Below are 19,904 nucleotides of genomic sequence, written 5' to 3'. Positions count from 1 at the left end.
GGCGCAAGGGGGCCCGGGCTCAACCCTGGGAGAGTGGGCAATGCCCAAACCCGCCCGGCCTGGGGAGGGGGAGGTTTAAGCTGGCTTGAAAGCTAGGGAGCAAGCGAGAGCGCCCCGGCGTCCCCGGACCTCCATCTCCTCCATCCTCCCCCCAGCCTAGTCTTGCTCCCAGCTGACGCTTCTTCCACTGCCGCCGGGCTGCCTGGCTGGCCCTCTCCAGGGCGGTGGGCGCTCCTCGGCGCGGGGGTGGGGGTGGGTGGGTGGAGGAGGAGGAAGAGGAGGAGGAGAGGGAGGAGGAAGAAGGCGGGGGCGCGGCGGGGTCAGGCCGGAGTCTGGCCGGCACTCTCGCCGCTCACTGCGGAGTTGCGGTGGACTGCGCGCAGGCAGCGGGCGGTGCGGGCTTAGACTCGGGCACAGGCTGCAGAGGGGCTGGGGCTGAAGCTCAGGCTCTGGCTGTTGCTGCTGCTGCTGAGAGCGGGCGGGCGAGCGCTTCGCCGCCGTTACCAAGGACACACACACACACACACACACACACACACACAACTCTCTCTCTCTCTCTCACACACATACACAGTACTTTTCAAGTCATTCGCGCTGCGCCTCCGGAGGGTCCTCGCTCTGTTGCCATTCTCCCCCGCTTCATCCCTCCGTCTCTCCATTGCTCCATCCCCCCCAGTGCAGCGGCTCGCAGGGGTGGGTGGGGGGTGTTGGTGTTGGTGGAGGGACGAGGACACAGCCACTGGGAGAGCCTCCCGACCCGCCAGCTCGGCCGTCTGTCCTCTCCTCCCTCCCTCCCTCCCTCCCTCCCTCTACCTAGCTCTCCTTTCCTCCTCCCTCCCTCTTTCCTTCCCCCATCTCTCTCCTCCCTCCCCCCTTTCCCTTTTCCTTTTGCTCCTTCCCAAGTGAGCTCTCAGCCAGGAGAGAGAGACAGAGAGGGAGAGAGAAAGGCGAGGAGGAGAAGGAGAAAGAGGAGGAGGAGGAGCCCGTCAACCCCGCTTCGCTCCTCTGGGGGTTGGGGCTAGCTTTCCCGCGCGAGTGTCCCTGGCAAGTGCCCCCGACCGGAGCCCACCATGCCGGCGCTGCTGCGCTCTTGCTGGGGCATCTTCGTGTTCTTCTGGGCGGTGTTTCTGAACACCACGCTGGTGGACGTGGTCGGCTCGGAGCAGCAGATCCCCCTGTCAGTGTAAGTGCCCTTTGCCGCTGCTGCCGTCTCCACCTTCAGGGCTCCGGACTCCCCTCTGGGCTGGGGGGCTCCGAGGGCTAGGGGCTTGGTCTAGCGTTTGCTCTTGCTGCTGCCGCCACCCAACTTTGGTCGGGCAGGTGCCCGGTCTAAGGAGAGCCTTTACCCACCGGTTCTGTTTTCAGCTGCATTCTAGGCACAGCAGCCCCAAAGCTTGCTTTGGGCTCCTTTCACCAAGTCGCGTCCGTCAGGTTAGGAAACAGCTCGGCCAGGACCACTGCAGGTCCTAGCGTCAATCTCCCTCGCCAAGTTGACCGCTGTTTACCTAATCAAACTTTCCCGTGATCCTTAATTAAGCCCCCTCAAGCTTCCTTCCTGAGCACCTCTGTTGGGGTGTGTGTGTTGCAAACTGGGATGTGTAAGTTGGTCTGAGTTCACAGCTCATCTCGCTGCTCTCCCTCCAGGTATTTAGATAAAATAGTACAGCGGCTCTGAGGGAAAGCGTCCAAAGCCAGGCCCTACTTTGCCTAGGCAGGTGAGCTCCCGCTAGCCTGGCGAGCTCTACTTTTCCTGGCGTGGCTTTTCTGCACTGGCTGGTAGGGTTGTTGTTGTGTTTTAAGTACTACATTAGGGTGCAGCTGAAGCAACAGCGCCGTGTGTGTTTTATGTGGTGGTGTTGCCTGTGTGACCCCTCGTGTGACATCTGTCCCTCTGCTCTCCTTTGCAGTGTGAAGCTCTGGGCCTCTGCTTTTGGTGGGGAGATCAAATCCATTGCAGCCAAGTATTCAGGTTCCCAGCTTCTGCAGAAGGTAAGGTCCCCTCTGCCTGCCGTGGCTGGAAGCAATGTCTTGTGAGCTGAGCACAGAAAATGGAGGCAGACTTAGTTTTCCAAAGAACCAGAGGGCTGAGCGCTAGCCCTCAGCAGGGGGCCAGTGGCCCCTGCCTCTGGGCCTGTACTGGGCACTGACTTGCCCATGCAACTATGACTATTTTTAGATGACACTTGATTCCCAGCACAGAGAAGCCTGGGTACTCAGTGGCAGTGTCCTGGCCAGAGCTGGAGAGTAGAACCTTTTGAGTGTTCTACCCTCCATGGAGATATTGCTGTTTCAGGGAGGAAACAGCTGCTCCCTGGTGGAAAATGCGAACTTGATGCCTGGGGCCAAGCCGGTGCCCATATCTGCCTGCCTTTCACCTTGGCCCTGGGCATTCGGTTCACTCTCTCAGGCTACACTATTGTTTGTCATCGCTGCCGTTCTTACAACCCCATTATTCCCCAATCATCTCACCCCAGTGCTGGGATGTATTACATACATCATTACAGATAAGGGGAATGAATGTGGTTATCTTTCTGCTCAGCTGCACACTGGGTAATAACCTCTGAAAGTAGCCACAAACTGGAGAAATTGGGCTGTGTCTACATAATTCTGAAGAGTAATGAGGATGGCGAATTGATTATTAGGCCTTTATCAAAAGCTGCATCAACTTGAATTTAAATATGCAACCTTCTATGGGAATCTCCTTAAGAAGGGGTGTGTCTGGTGCTGCTGAAGGGCCAGGACTAGGGGTGGAAAGGATTGGAGGCTGGCCAGTCAGTAGAATGTATAGAATGAGTAAGAAAAAATACATAGATATAAAGAGATACACTTACATTAGGAACTGGTTCCCTACAAACCAAACAGATTTGATGATCAACTTAACTTTGGAGATTTTTTCCCTGTGATGTTTGGGCCAAAGTAACATATGTGTTATGCATTCTGCCTGGTAACTAAGTATGTATTTTATTTATAGCGTTGAGTTTTAAAGGAAGCTTTGGAAAATTATGGGAAGCAGTTTTTCACATTGGTCTCTAAAACAAAACCTTATTCCATAATGGATAAAGAATGAATTAAAAATGGAGTAACATAAGCATCCTTTTAGCATAGGGGTCGTTATTTATGTCTGTCCTTGGGAGCCTTGAAAAGAGAAAGGTTTGCCTAATATTGGCATTGCCAAAATGACGTCAGCCCATTAGAACCAGCTGGTTCATTCTTCAGGTTCTAGGATGCCACTGGGAGAGGGACAATAGGAAGTTCCTGGACGCAGGACCCAGGACTCAGGACCCATCCCGATCGGGTTTTTTTTTTTGGTACCTCTCAAGCTCTCCCTTGCTACTTGGGTTTTGCCCTGCCATCAAATGTGTCACTGCCCAGTTTGGGTTTGTTCATTATCCAGTTGTAGTTTGAATTTTTTAAGCGGGATGCAGATGCACAAAACTTTTTTTTTTTTTTTTTTTTTGTGGAGAACACTGGTTACAAATTGAGTGCTAAAGACTGTGAGAAAAAAACAGGGAGAGTTGGTGAATTTCTTAGTCTTGAACATCTGATTTGGCCACTTCTTAAGAGATTGGAATTGCTATCTCTTTTCTCTCTGAAGTTAATCTACACACACACACACACACACACACACACACACACACACACACAGTCTCCCTATTGGCTAATTCAATAGTAGCTAATTGGAACCAGTGAAAGTGATACTTTTACCTTCTCATCAGCATCCTTTCTCATATTGAATCCATGAGCAGATATTTGTTTTTCTCATGCCTGCAGCTTGACAATGGTCTAATTTTTTCCAGCTGTTTATTGCTTTTGTTGTTACTTCTTACTTCTGCATGGTGTTCTGTTGCCTGATGAAAAGGGATGGCTATGGATTTGTCTAGCATTGAAGCATGGGCCTTGTAGCAATGATTCTGAGAGGGGTTCTCCATTGCCAAATCTAACTGCTCTCTGGCGTGCTTGATCTTGGCTCCTTTGGGGCTTTGTGAAGGTGAGGATCAGTAGAATGGCATTGGGTATGCAGACACCTCCAGGAACACTGAGTGGAGATGTTTCAGGATGATTCTGGACCCATAGCTCACTGAGTGCATACATCTTAATGTGTGTGAGAGGACCCTGATTGGAGGAGAATATTTGGAGCTGATTTTTATTCTAGCTATGAAGTCAAATAATAATTTTATTATATTAAGAAACTGTAAACATAATGTGATTTTGTGTTGTCTACTCTTCTTAGTCAGCTGGGTTTGGAATGATGTGATCTTCTTTAGAAAATAATCTGTAAAATAATGAAAATAAAATAAGCTCTAAAGGCTTACTTCCTCCCCTCTTCCTTTTACATTTCCACTAAGGAAACAATTTATGGGCAGAGTGTTGGAGTTGGAGTGAGTAGGGACTATTTTTGGAATCTCACCTTTCAAATACTTACTAACTATGTGGCCATAAACACACACACACACACACAAGATAGATGCCACAGGTACCTCAGTAGGGCCTGTCATATAATATACACTTAATAAATATTCACATTGGAATAGGTAGTCAACTGGAAAAAATTAGTCAACGTTTGCAAGGATTTATATGCTCTAGGGTTTTTATTTTGTGGTCCAAGTTTTAAATTTTATTTAGTTGGTTTATTAATGATCAGATCATTGGCTTATTGAGTTCCCAATGTACCTGGGAGAACAGTTGAGAAACTCAGAGTAAGATGCTTGGCAACAAGCAAAGGCAGAGGAGAGATGCATATGGAAATAGTTTAAAATATCTTTTTATTGGCGCTTTGTATAGCTACAGACCCTATCTAGAGATGTCTGATGTCCTTTGTCATGAGAGGAATGGTGAGATCTTAGAACTATATGGTTAATGTTAAAATTGCTTTTAACTTTTATTTTTTTGTGAAATGTGTTGCCCAGGTCCAGGGCATTAACAATATCTCCAGAAGACTTTGAGAGGAGATGCTATGTTGTGTAATAGTATGGAAATGCCCTTGGGCAATAACGTTCCTTTAAAACATGGTTTTTAGCTGCATGAGGTCTACTGAAAGGCACCATATAATTTTATATATTACATGGGATCTCTGAATAACCCTTTGTGTTCTGCATCAGTGAAATAGAGTTTTGGAGTGGGGATTTAGTACACAAAACTTTAAAAACTCATAACAGTCACTTGAGACTCAGTACTGATTTGATATCAATTTTAGAGTATTTAGAGAAGAGAAACAGATTTCTTTTTGGTAGATGATTTTTAGAAAATTATAAGATTTGAGGTAACTTTGTTATCCTTTATTGTTTGTAAATAAAATTTAAAAGATATTATACCTACTTTATTTGCATGGTTTTGTTGAATTTTTACAAGAAAAGATAATATTTTAACAACTGAGACTTTATTTCCTGAGCTAGGTGGTTTTAGCTCACAATAATTGATATTGGACATTTGAGTTTAATTTTTTCCCTTCCCCATCACAAACAAGGAAATAGCAAGTTGTGCATATATTATCAGTTCTAAAAAAATCACTTTTTAAACCCACTATCATGATCTCAGCAGAATTCTAGAACACTGTGTGTTTTGGTCCTGAATGGACCAAACGGCAGTGATGCAGGGATGTGTTGGGCTTGTATCTAATTTAGTGAAGTTTTCCACTTGTCATATGGATTTGGCACCATAAAGGAAGATGTCTGTGTGCTACTGTACAAACATTCAGGCCACCCTCTCCTAGTTACCTCATGCTGCTGGGCTTATCATTTGGTGTATGCTGTAATTAAGTTCCCTTTGTGACATAGCCGCCCAGGAATTCAGTTTTCCTTATCTTTCTATACCCCCCTTCTCCCCACCAGGCCAAAATAGCAAGTGTCATATGGGAGCCTTTTTAAAAGACATTTTTATAATATCCTATGTGTGGAATCACTGGGCACCACTAATGTAGAGACTGTAGCTTTGTCTATTTCACTCAGAGGCTGTTCTTCCAATGTCCTCAATAAGCATCATTTAAATCTAGGTAGTATTTATTTCACTTGCTTCAGTTAAAATTCTTGCAATTATGGGACTTCTATTCCAGAACTCAAGACCATAAAGATTTCTTTCCCGATGCATCTTCCAGGGTGGTGATAATCCTAGGCAGGGTAGGGCTGAAGAATGTGGGAACCATCCCCACAATAAATATTAGAAAAAATAATTGACTTGTACCTGGTAAACCTCTTCTGGCTCTCAGAACACATAGCCCACTTGGAATGCATAAAAAGGCTTTATCAAGTATTCATTTCAAAGACATTTCTCATATGTGAAATTGACATCTCTGTTTACAGGACAGTCAGTGGAGGCAAGAGGGTGATTGTTTTAAACATTTGGGTGATTATCACTTTTCATCAATGAGGGAATCATCAAACTATTAAATAATCAAACAGACTCACTTATCTGGAACCTGGGAGGAGGGAGAGTGCTGTAGGGTGCCTGATATCAGCAATGGATAGTTTATGGTAGGTATCCACTTAAGGGAGCATTCTTGTTGAATAAACCCTCATCCGCTGACATCCTCTACTGTGCTCTATGCACTATGGAGGCATTAATCCTACCTCTGCAGTGCCTTTAATCCACGAGGCCATTTCAGATCATCATGTTTTCAGACAGGTTATTTTTGAGTCATTGATATTAAACCCCAGCTAGCTCTTTGAAAGGATGGTTTTCAGCCTTTCAGGGTTGCCTGTTTCCTACAAGAGGGGAGACATCCGTACATTATTCTAATGGTGAATCAATTAGCATTCAGAACATGCATCTCATTCATGCAGAACATCTATCTTTAATTTTAAAACACATAAAATGGTGACTTGCTGTTTTCTGAAGTTCGTTTTCCATGGATTCACTGAGGTTTGGGCTAGCCACCTTGTTCTTAATTGCATTTCTTTCTTTCTTTTTCTTTTTTTAAATTTACTCCTGCCAGGGCATGTCTCGGCTCTGATTTCCTTTTATTCAAAGGAACCACTTGAGCCTCTTTGGTCAGTGGGGTCAGGAGGTTTGCTGATGCTCTAGTCTAGCAAATGAAAGCAAATCAAAGGGCAAGCATGGTTTCCTTGCCAAATGGGAATATTGGATTCCATGCCAGTGGGGGTTATCTATATGATGAGGGGAACCAATGCCACGGCTTTTCAAGATGGAGAGTTAATACCAATGTTGTCATTAAAAATGAGCTACCCAGGTCTGGTCCAAATAAGTGAAGAGATAAAGACATCTCAAGCTTAGGATTCTTAGACCAACCCATTTCCACATTTTGGTAAAAGCAAGACCTAAAGGAACAGCAGGCATTTTGAATCCCACCTTGGCACTGGTGTGCCCCTTCTACTTGGTTCGAATACCCCGAAATCACAGTGTACACGTACATGAATATGAGTTGGAGGTGTCAATTGAACACATGGGTGACATTAAACAGTCTACCAAACTTTAGGTCTGCTGCAGCTCTAATAACAAGAAACCTGACATTTATATTTCAAACAAAAACATATCATAAACTGCTTTGTAGTATCTCATTTGATCTGTACGAAGACCCTGTGAAGTAGGTGCTATTGTCCTCATTTTACAGTTGAGGAAGCTGAGACTGAGACATGACATGTCCAGGGTCACACAGGTATGAGGACTTGAGATAGGATTTGAATTTAGGTTTTCCTGACTCTAAGTCCCGAGCTCATTCCCATAAGCCAGAAGCATGTGACTTCATTAAATTCGTGTTCCCGTGAGTGTTCCTCAAATTCGATCCATGCTTCTCTTATTGGGTATTTGGTAAGCTACACATTGATTCAGATGTTTGGCCCCATTGTTTTATGGAAAAATGGCAGACTGGAAATATTGTCCCATGGATTATTTTCCAATTGGCCAGTCAGTAGGTGTTTATTAAGCACTTGTAGTTGAGGCCCTCTTCTGGGGGCTACAAAGAAAGGCCTAATGATATCATAAGGAGACCAACCATCAGATGGGCAATGTGTGAGTGTGCAAATGAGTGAAATCTTGCCCCGTATGTCATCTTGACATACCGTAGTAATTTGTCTGTTGTTATTTTGTAGGCAAATGGGGTATTATTCAAATTGAAGTGTTCAAATCACTTGCTGTTACTGATTATCAAGAGGATGTCTCATAGAGAAAGAAAGATTTGGACTTGAGCTTGGCAGACTCCTCCGTCTGAAGCCCGTCTTTGGCACGTGCTAATTGTGTGACCCTGGCCAAATTAACTTACTTCTCTGAGCTTCACTTTTCTCATCATTTTCTCACTCCCATCATCCCCGCAAAATGGGGATAATAATAGGTATTGCCCTATAGCATCTATCACAAAGAGTTACTATGAGAAAATGCTTTGCCAACCTTTGGGCATTATGGCAATGTGAAATGTTATTATGCAGTGTCAATGGACAACGGTGTCCCTTTTACTCCAAGAGCTGAAGTTTTTCAATTCCCTTTCTTGGCTTTATCTAAGAGTGCTTTGGGTCATGCTTGCCAAAACATGAGGGGTAACACAGTTCAGGCATCAGGAACAACACCTATGTTACCATCTACCACACTGCCATGATGCAGAGTCAGGACGTGACTTTGAAACTCACCTCAACCACTACTTAGCTATATGTCCACAGGCAAGTCACCTGATCTTGGTGAGTATCAGTTTTTCCATCTGTAAAATGGGGATAAGAGTAATTGCTTTACCTACTTCCCAGGGTTGTTGTGGGGATCAAATGAGACGATGGCTCTAAGTCCCTTTGCAAACTTTCAGGCACCATATAGCTCTAGCTGATAATAATAAATAGCGATTTAAGGTTTGCAAAGCACCTTACACGTGTTATCTCATGTCATGAGTAGCTATATAAATATCAGCTATTATTTGATTGAATATTTACTGTATGTTATTGGGTCATCTGTTTAGATCTGACAGGGGCCTTAATGGTCATCCAATTCAACCATCTCATTTTACAGATGAGGAACTGAGATTCAGGGCTTTCCCGAGGTTCCACAGCTAGTGAATTTCTGAGCCAGGATTCAAACTCAGGACCTCTGACCCCATTATGCCAGGGGGCCCTCTGGTAATTAATAGAGGATAACCCTTTGCACTGCTATTGTACACCACTCAGGGCTCTATCCTTTTTCTTAGCCAACACATTTGAGAAAGACCCAGGAAGTTTTCAATCAATGCTGATCATCCAATGAAGCTCATTTTCATTCCTTTTGGATGGTACTGGTTGGTTGCCAGACCTGCTTGCTCTGAGGCTGTTTAAATGTGTATTAAATTTATAAGGTGCCTGGTGTCCTGGAGATTTGAAATTAATGCTACAAAAATAAATATTGCCAATAACAGAAACTCCTCTTGTGGATGTTTTCAAGGACACTCGTTGGCAGGCGGGTCTATTCTCTTTTTTTACAAGAAATAGATGAGAATTTCTCTATTTTGTGCTTTTCTGATGATTTGTTTTTGTGTCCTGGGTTGGCAAGTCGTCAGGTGTTCAGGCAGAAGGGGCTGATGTCCATATAAATGAGCTGGACTTTGGCTGGAGACCAAAAGTGACCTCAATAAGAATGATAAGTGATAACTATTTGTATGATACTCTAAGGGTTGTGAGGTGCTTTACACTCATTATCTTCTAAGAATGGATCAGTCTTGCTTCTAGAAGTTGTCTCCAGTGTGGTGTCCTCCAACTACCTTGTTTAACAGATGAGGAAATTGAGTCTCAGGGAGATTGAGTGATTTACCCACAGCTAGTAAGTGTCAGAGTGAAACTGGGTCTTCTTGACTCTAAGTATGGTGGTCTCTCCCTTATGCGATGCTGTTGCCATAGTTTGCAAGACACAATGTCTGTATCTAATTTGAGATTTACCATGGGTATTACAAGTATTTTAGCCCCATTTTACAGATAAAGAAACTGAGGCTCACATAACCAAAGTAGTTTGCTCATGGTCCATCACCTAGCAAGTAACAGAGGGGAGATTAGAGCCCAGGTCATCTAGGTTCCAAGTCCATCATGCTTTCTGCCATGTCATATCCCATCTCTTGTTTACATTTGCTAGAGCCATGAATGGGTCGCTCCTTGGAAGACTGGCCACAGTTCTTTTCATTTTAGGTAAAGAAAATGCTAATTTGTGTTTTCTGCTTGCAGATGTCATTGCCATTACACTTGCTACATTTTGATAATAAATAGTTATACTGGTTCATGGAAAATATGGATGCTGAATATGGACAGACTAGCCTATTCTAGTGATCTTGGGCTTCCAAAGAGTCCTGCTTCAGAAAGAGTCCCAGGTAGGGTTCATGGAAGAAACACATGGTTCTCATACGGTGTTTGTCTATCACACACTGCCATTTCAACATTCTGCTTTCCGAAGACTTGGTGCTAGAAACAAGTCAACTCTCTTCTCCCCCTCCTCTCTGCATTGAAACTTTCCACTTAATTTCCACCTTCATTCTGTTGTCTGCTGGCCCTCCCAACCCCAACTCATGGTAGGAGTTCTTGACTCTTTTCAGTATATCTCAGACCTTACTAGTTTGATCTCTGTAGGCAGAAAGGAGGGGCCCAGCTGGGTCTTCCCTACAAATGTGCATTTCAGATTCCCCAATGGTGTCTCCTTTTATACTTTCCTCTTTTGTTAGAACATTGGCCTGGTTCGCTTCTCCTACAGTCAGCTATCTTGCTGTAACTTCGTGGAATCTTCTTCTGTCCATTTAGTAACCCTTTTGAGCCAAAGGCTGCATCCTCATTGTAGGACCCTGGCCATGCGCCAGGACTAGTCTTTAGAATGCTAAACCATCCTTTCTTTCTGTTGCATGGCATTCCATAATTATACTACTGTATTTTCCCTGGGAAATAAAAATTTCCTGGTGGGATTTGATCACCTGAGCATTACTGTAATCTGGGCTCTTCTTCTAGGTCTGACCCTTACCTTCCCAGGCCTCCCCCTCAATCTTGGAGGTTTTCCCATGGAAGACATCCTTGCCTTTGATAAAGAAGTCAGCCTCAGGGTGTTAAGCATGCAGCCCAGGGTGGGCACAGAGCTATGCTATGTGCATTGCCATGGGGAGGTAGATTGGCTCAGAGATTCACATGTTTACAGTGTGTTTTATCCCCACTTCTGCGCTCTGATACAATTCCAGGCACCATTTTGGGAATGTTTGCCATGGGGACCTCTTGGCCTTTCCACAGAAGCTGCTTTGTGGCCTAGGGTTGGAAGCCAGCCAAGGAAGGCAGGCTGAGCTCCTGGGCATGTATAGACTTCTTTCTTTACATTAAACATCTCAGGTCATAAGATCTGTATCAAGTGCCGGCAGGGACCCTAAATACAATCCCTTTGTCTTATAGATGAAGAAACTGAGGCTCAGGGAAGGGAAGGGAATTTCCTCATAGGTGGAAGTGATGGAGACAATATCTGAGCCCAGGTCCTCTGAGCCCATACCCAGCCCCCTTTTCCCTAACACAACACTGGGTCTTTACTCTCTGGGGGGAGGGGCGGAGGTTAAACAGCACCAGAGCTTTGAATCCTGGCTTGGACACTTATTACTTGTGTGAACTGGAAGGAGTCCCTTCATTCCTCTGGCCTCAGTTTCCTCATCTGTAAATGAAGGTTTAGATTAAGGGGTCTCCGATATCCCTATTAGCTCGATGTTTCTATGAATTAGTAGATTTGTGGTCCACAAAAACGTTTGTGACCCTCTACCCCAGGGAAGTGTAGGAGCGAAGGAAGGGATAGGAGAAAGAGAGTCCTTCCCCATCCAACCCATCCTTTAAAGATGAAATTAGTCTAGCCCCCTTTCTTCCTTGAAATTCTCTAAGCTCTTGATTTTGGGGACAAGGCTTTTTCCTGATCACATCCTACCTGGATCTCTTCTCTCATTGGTCCCTGTGCTTTTGCTTTGTCCTCCCAAGATTAAGACTAATTACCTTGAAGGGAGAGATGATTTTTTCATTTTTCATTTTTATTTTCTTCATACCTTGGGGTGGTCAGTTATCCAATAAATATTTATTAACCATCTACTATGCCAGGCAATGTGTTAAGTCCCAAGGATACAAAAAACAGGCAAAAGACAGTCCTTGCTCTCGAGGAGCTCCAATTCCAATTCAGCACTCAGTTATTTCTTCTTGTTCACCCTCCATCCTCAAAGAGGACCAATGACATCATAAGGGTAATGTCAACTTACGAGTGAATTGGATTTGAGTGAGGCAGGGCTGAGCAAGGTCATCAGTCATACTCTCTCCTCCAGAATCATCTAAGTCCATCTAGTGGCAAGACAAAAGTGAAAACAATTGGCAATGGCCTGGGATGTAGTGGGTGACTTTGGCCTTTCTAAATTAAGGACTTTCCCAGGTTTCAGTTTGTCTGAAACAACACCCACTAAATGACTAAGGGGTATGTAATAATTTAGAAATATTATTAAACAGATGAAGAAAAAAGAGAATAAAGGAATGGAGGAAAATCATGGAAAGAGGAATATAAGTAATACGGAGGATGAAAGTAGCCCAAGATTGCCTAAATTGCTTTCCCTAGTCTGTAAATTCCTTATTTCCATGGTGGCACCGAATAGTGACAATATTTCTGTGACTTGATCTCAAAGCACTTTAAAAACATCTGCCACTGAGGTTTCAGGAAAGCTGAAGAAGTTTTATCTTTATTATATTTATCAGACCTGATGAGAGTTAAAGGGCATATTTAGGACTTGGTGTCCTGGATCTTGCTAGAATAGGTCAGAAGCTATGCCTTATTTCATTTTCTTTCAGGGACTTCTACATTAGAGAGGTTATGTGAGGTGGTAGACTGAGTGTTCTACCTGTGTTCAGGAAGATCTGGGTTCAACCTCTGCCTCTGACACTACCTGTATAATCCTAGGCAAGCTACTTAATCAGTCTTAGCCTCAATTTCCTCATCCATAAAATGGGGTTAATTATACTTGTATTATTTATCTCACGGGATGGTGGTGAGGGTAATAATTAGTAATAATTAATAGTAGCAGCAGTAGTAACAGTAACAGTTGATCTGTATAGAATTCTTTTTTTTTTTTTGCTTTTTGGAGGGCAATTGGGGTTAAGTGACTTGCCCAAGGTCACACGGCTAGATTTTGTGTTAAGTGTCTGAGGCTTGATCAGAACCTAGGTCCTCCTGACTCCAGGGCCAATGCTCAATTCACTGCACCAACTAGCCACCCCTATATAATTCTTTAAGGTCTGCATTGCATTTTATATACATTGATCTTGAGAAACATCTCTTGTCTCCCTTTGCACGTTATGCCAAGGTGGGCTTCTATAACAGCAATTATGTTAGGGCTAGGATTAGTCCTGTGATTTCATCACTAAAAAGAACTCTTGGCTGAGAAAATTCCCTCTGCCAGTGAAGGTTGGCACCATCTCTGTAACTGGCATCTGAAGAGTTACCTGTAGCATTGAGACATTAAATGGACTACCCAGGTAGTCCACATTACATTGGTGGTATATGTGTCAGAGCTGAGGCTTGAAGCTCAGTTTGAAAACCCACATTAGAAACTAGCATGAAGAATTCAGATGAAGCCTCACCCAAACTCTGCACTGCACTTTGCCCACACAGACCCAGGTGAGATGATGATTTTCCCTGGGGTAGTGACACAGACCTGAATTTGATGGTGATTCACAGACTGGTCTGAAGGCCAGCCCTGCCTACAGGGTCTTTGGACTTATTAAGACCAACAGAAAGATCTGGGACCAGAAGCGAATAACAGCCTTTCACTGAATTTCTCTTGTGTCTTTAAAGCCACAGAGCTGGGGACTTTGGCCACGCTTCTTTGGCCTAGGCTACATCAGCTTCCTTTCATTAAGTGCATCATTCAACTTTTTAATTATCTTGAACTGAGCTGTCCATCCAAGGGCTGGTGCTGAATGAAGCCTGCAGCTGGAAATGAGAGGCAGAGGAACCATTGCAACTTTGAAAGCCTTTTTCTGCATCTTGCCTCAAAGGTGCTACTCTTATTTAAGATTTTACATCATCCACGGTTCTAGGGCATGGTGATGAATGTGGTGATTCTGCCTGTCCACTGTGAACCTTGCAAATGGTCCTACTCAAACAAAAAAACCACAAAACCCTTTGGTGAGGCCCTGGTGCGGGAGGGATGATAAGATCACAGAGTTATCAGGGCCTAGGGAGGTTATACAGTGCAACTCCCTTATTTACCAGATGAGGAAACCGAGGCGCAGAGAAGTTTAGTGACATGTTCAAGGTGACACAGCTAGTAACTGGCAGAACCAGGATTTGGACCCAGGTCCTCTGACTTTAAATCCAGTTTTCCCTTCACCAATGTGAAAATGTGCAATGTGGAAATAAAGAAATCTCAGAATTTGGAAAGAAGTCTTTACAGAGAATATAACAGAGTATCATGGTTACCTTGGGATGGAGTTATTCCTCTTCTGGAAGCATGTTCTCACTATGGATGCACCTTCCCTTTGTGCATTAGGCCAATGGCAAAGCACCTTGCTGGGTTTGCTGTGAGCCGGAGGCTGCATTTATTTTGTAAGATGGAGGCATTTAAAGGAATTGTGTGCCCTCCTTAAAAATGGCCATGGTATAATGGGGAATGAAAACCAGTTAACATACGACCACAGGAGATTATCACTGCTTTAAAAAAGTACTTTGTAGCCCTATATCCTGACAATGCAAATGTAGGCAGTCACCAGAATCATATTTGTTTAGCTTTACAATCGTATGGAATTTGAGCAGCCAGGTGAATGTTTGAAATATAGAGTGGGCCTCTGGGCTCCTTGAAATGGTTCCATCCATAATGCCCCTTGTATTGTGCTTTGTTGAGGCCGAGGCTGAGAAATATTGTAAAGACAGCCATATGTGTGGGAGGTGATCAATCCATTGGATACAGCTACTTCGGGGCTGCAAGACATAACATCAAGCTTTACTCTTAGCCTCCCACCAGTTTCCATTATCAGTGAGAATTTCTATTAATGTAATATGATCACATCCTGCTCAAACAACTCAATGGCCATAGATTTTGCCTGCTATCACAAGCTGATCAGTGTTGGGCCCCTGGGATGCCAATATCGAAGACTGAATATTCTTTCTGGAAAAAAACCGGATTTTTGCAAATCTGAGCAATTTCTGTTTAAGTGAATATCTAAGATGCAGCCATAACATAGCAATATTGGGTGACTTAAGAGCTGGAAGGGACCTCAGGGGCTATTTATTCCAACCTCATCTGTTTACACATAAGGAAACTGAGGCCTACGGTGGTTAAATGGCTTACCTAAAGTTACATGTAGGATCACTGATTTGAGCAGAAGAAGGTGCATTGGGAGCCCATCTAATCCAAGCCTATGATATTACTGATGAAGAAACTAGGGTCCAAAGAGACTAAATCTACTCCCAGCATTTTCTGGTTTCTTACCACACAATTACTAGAAAAATCTGTACGTAAAGGAATTGATCCTTTATTATTCTGTACTATTTTCATTTGTGTGTGTGTGTGTATTTGTGTGTGAGTACCTTCTTCCCAATAATCTGCTTATTATTTTCTGTTCTAATAGTATATAAGCCTCTTGAGGGCAGGAGATTTTGACCTTTTTATTAGTTTCCACAGTGCCTGGCACATAAAAGGGGCTTAATTGTTATGATTGGTTGGCTTGCCTAAGGTCGCAAAAATAATAAATAGTTGAGTTGAGGTTTTAACTGTACCAACTCCCCCCGCCCCCATGTCCCTGCAATCTACTTTTAATCAAATTCAGGACTCATCTAGATCTCTGTAAAATCATCATCCTACCAGGAACCTCAGTGGGTCATCATTTAAAGAGACAAGCCAATGGCTTCTTTCTGAGCCTCAGTTTCTCCTTTTGTAAAACAAAGAGGTTTGACTTGCTGACCTCTACGGTTCATTCCATCTTATCATTCTATCTTGGGGTAGGTGGCTCCCTCATTCTTTAAAAAGCATGAGATATTAAGTGTTCAGGACTGATTTTGCAGAGGAATATTGGGGATCGTAACCAGATTTTTGCCATCCTGGGTGAGTTTTCAATTCCTTCGTGATGGAGATGTTTCCAGAGCAGTAAAGTTGATAGACTTGGAAGGCCATCAGCTTTTTAAAGACAATCACCTTGCCTTCCAGATGGCCCTTCTCAAAGAGCTGCTATGGCAGCTAGTGCATTTGTCAGCCAGTTCCTGGGGGGAAGGAGAGTTGGCTGGGATAGTGGGGAGGCCATATTCCTTCCTTCTAGAGCTGTTCAGGTGGGGCCATTGAATGACTTTGCTATGTGCCTCTTTCAGGGAAGAATGTCCCCTGAATGACATGGTTAATGCTCTCTGCTTTCTCACTGCCCTTATGGATCTGGAGCTGGAATCTAGCCCAATCTCATTTTATAATGCAGGGAACTAACACTCAAGAGGTTGTAACTTGCCCAAGGTCACATGGGTAGCAAGGGTCCAAGACATGGTTTGCACCGAGGACCTCAGACTACAGAAATCAGTGTCATTTCTCTTTGTGGAAGAGTACTAAAGCTTAGTGTTCCCAGGGAACGAGCAGCTTCCCAGTACACCATTAATCAGCACAGAGATGGACCTTCTGTTAGAGCAATCTGGTTGGTGGAAACTTTTATTCTCCCTGAATTCACTCAACAGCTTTTGATTTTTAAAAAATTTGCCTCTATGATTCTTTCCTCTTCATTTCCTACTGACTGTTTGCTCCAGATGTTGTCTGGGTTACTGCAATTGTCCTTTCTAATCTAGCCTCATAAAAAGGAGAAGAGTGATGAGATGAGGGGGGGGGGTAGACCCAGTAATTCATCTGCTGCTTCTTTTTTTCCTCTCCTTGATTTGCTAAGTTTTAATGTCCCTCTTCTATTTTCTTCCAGAGGCTCCTCATTCATTTGTTCTGATTTTTAGGAGCTTTTCTGGGAATCTAATTGAATTTAGCTGACTTTGCCATTCCCCCCATCCCTTTATGATAATGGCTTTATTTCCCTCTTTTGTGATTATGTTTTTGGATATGAGCAGGCCTTCATTTATAGTGAAACTGTAGTCATTTTGCTATTTATTACCAATGGCTAGATTGGATGCCATAAACTCTTAACTGTCATGCTTAAGTGAGAGCTTTCTCCTGTGGTCAGTTTAATTTTTTGCCAAATGGTTCTAGTGGATTCATTGGTGACAGTTATTTGTGGTAGATTTGGGAATGTGCTGTATTCTAACTGCACCCCCCCTTCCATCAGATGATCTGGGGATTGAGGAAAGGATAAGTGGTTGGCATGCTTGCAGGATTTGTACCTGGGTTGAGCCTGCCCTGAAGCCCAGCAGGAGGGTCTTGTGAACCCACCAGCTAAGCCTGGCAATTGGTCACGATGGTGCTGCCTGCCTTCCAGATGCCCAAGGTGGACTCCTGAACCTGCGGTCCTCACCTCTCCCATCTCAGTGTCAGCAGGACGGGCAGGCTTAGAGCCAGCCAGAAGGAACCAGACCAGATGTTCTTGGCTCACTCCTCTCAGGCCTCATGACCCCGAGTGGCATCCAGACAGTCCTTGGCCCCACTGTTTTTATGAGCTGGAGGAAGAGAGGGGGAACCTGAGGCCAGTACCGGGAACTGAGACCCAGCAGCGAGCCTGGGGCTCCATCCTCATTCCCTGCAGCAGGAGGAATAAGACACTGCAGTCTTGTGTCTGTACAGGAGAACCACCAAGCGAGACGCCACAAAGCTAGCTGGCCAAGCAGAGGGGAGGTGATTAGGCTTCTGCTGGATTTCCTTCCTTCTTTCTTTCTTCCAGCCCATCTGAGCCCACGTTGGAAAGGACAGTAAGGAGAAATAGGGAGTTTCATCTCTGCCCCTTTCCCTCTCCTGTGCCCTTGTCATGACTTCGGCAGAAACCCATCAATGTGAAATATGGGCACACACCCATCGCTTTCCTGCCGAATCGGGGCTGGCTTTTGGGTCCCCGCAGATGGCCACCCTCCATTCCAAGACAAGCCCTGGATGTACAGGCTGCCGGTAATCTGAAGAAGCTCCCTCTCTATGTATGCCATTCATCCTAAACTATCAGGGAATGTCTCCCCCCCCACTCCCCCAGGCCTGCACACACACTGTGTCTTTCCTCTGTGTGGAATGTTGAGTGTGTGTTGTGGAAAGACTAAATAGCCATGGGAGCGTGAAATACATTTGGGTCAATTTTCTTGAAATTTCTAGCCTTCATTGGTTGCAGGCTCCCTGCTTGCCCCCCAGAGGCCTGCCTAGTTTATGTACCCAGATAGTTTGGGGCATGCGGCCACCTCTGAAGCAAGGGGAGCAGCTGGCAGCAAATTAAATTATGTGCATTTGATGGGGTCTCCTATTGCCAAGACTGCTCAGTTCCAATGTCTAGGCAGTGGGGGTGGAGTAGGCAGAGGGCTTATTTGGATTCCCGAAGATCTGAGTTCAATTTTCACTTAGGACACATACCTGATTTGTGAATTTGAGCAAGGCAACTTCTCAGTGCCCCAGGCAGCTCCCTAAGGCTTTAAGTTACAGGAGAGTTGGTGATCTGTATCAGAGGAGACAGTTTCCATACTAACATTTCCCTGTACCTATGAAACCCCAGGTCTGGACTGAATCCACTGCACCAATATCAGTGTGACGTTAAAGCAAGCCTGGCCTTTTGATGGTCTGAGCACTGTCAGCCCAACTCATCCTAGTGCATAAACTCCTCCCCAGAAACCTGCCCAGCTTTTTAGAATTATTTCTGGTCAATAAAGGTGCAGAATCTAGAGGTTCAAACTGGTAATTTCCTGAATGATACAGGAGTGACCTGAAATAATAAAATTCATTCCTCAAAAATGCTTGGCTTACTCATGTAAAGGCAGTAAAATCAAAGTATATTAGACCTGGGAGGGACACAGAAGTCATCACATTTGCTGTTCTCCACCATTTTTTTTGGAGGGGGGAAGGTAGGGCAATTGGGGTTAAGTGACTTGCCCAAGGTCACACGGCTAGTTTTGTGTTAAGTGGCTAAGGCCGAATTTGAACTCAGGTCCTCCTGATTCCAGGGCTGGTGCTCTATTCACTGTGCCACTTAGCCGCCCCTCCACTATTTTCTTAACAGATGAAGAAATTGAGGCCCATATCGGTGAAGGGACTTGCCCAGAGTCACTGTGAACTGCAAAACTCAGAGGAGAATTTTGGCATTCTCTTTTTGTTACACTATGCTGCCCTAACGCAGCATGGCGCTCTCCTAATGGGAGAATTCAGATATTTCTCTCATGCTGCCCTAATGCAGCATGGTGGTGATCTCCTAATGGGAGAATTCACATCCTTCTCTCATTTCACTCCTTCCCTTCCAAACAGAAAAGAAAGCATGTAAAGTCTGGTTCCCATTTCACAGAAAAAAAGATTAAAACCCAGGAAGGCAAAGATTTGATCAAGGTGTCAAGGAAATGTCTCTTCCTCAACTTTTCCTAAAGAATTGGGATCTGTTATTTCCTACCTTATAATCAATTTTTTTTTTGTGTGCTTGTCTCAACTTTACCAAGTTAAATATAACCCACTTGAAGGCCAGAGCACTATGATTTTTATTTGTGTGTGTGTGTGTGTGTGTGTGTGTGACACACACACACACACACGACACTTGCTAAATGTTTATTGAAGTAGTGAAATCGTAAGTTTCCTTCTGATGTGATCTCCCCAGTAGATCAGTTGTTCTGGAAGATTCCTACCTTGGAATGCCTAAGGGAAGTTAGGGCATTTATCATTAAACAAAGGAGAGTGTTTTCACCCTTCCCTCAGCTTAAACCCAGATTAATTCTGAAAATTTGATAAAAGCACAACTTAAAAAAAAGGACATATGAAGAAAGACACTATTTGCATTCAGAGAAAGAATTGACAAATGGTAGTATGTATAAAGTAAATTTATATTATCTATCTATCTATCTATCTATCTATCTATCTATCTATCTATCTATCTATCTATCTATCT

The 19,904-nt window shown here is 44.1% G+C and overlaps 1 protein-coding gene across 1 annotated transcript in view; it reads left to right on the top strand.

The window, feature by feature from the left end:
- Nucleotides 1–425: 425 nt before the first annotated feature.
- The window catches only part of CACNA2D3 (calcium voltage-gated channel auxiliary subunit alpha2delta 3), a 1,089,703-nt gene continuing 1,070,224 nt past the window's right edge, over nt 426–19,904 (top strand). The window contains exons 1-2 of the mRNA XM_069084367.1: nt 426–1,183; nt 1,908–1,989. Coding sequence (XP_068940468.1) covers nt 1,071–1,183; nt 1,908–1,989 — 195 coding nt within the window. The 5' untranslated portion in view covers nt 426–1,070. The remainder of the gene's footprint in view (nt 1,184–1,907; nt 1,990–19,904) is intronic.

The sequence above is a fragment of the Petaurus breviceps genome, unplaced genomic scaffold, assembly GCF_028583685.1.
Source record: "Petaurus breviceps papuanus isolate PSGF00001 unplaced genomic scaffold, PetGlider_PUasm1.0 174, whole genome shotgun sequence".
Classification (NCBI taxonomy): domain Eukaryota; kingdom Metazoa; phylum Chordata; class Mammalia; order Diprotodontia; family Petauridae; genus Petaurus; species Petaurus breviceps.
This window is presented reverse-complemented; position numbering and strand designations above follow the sequence as displayed.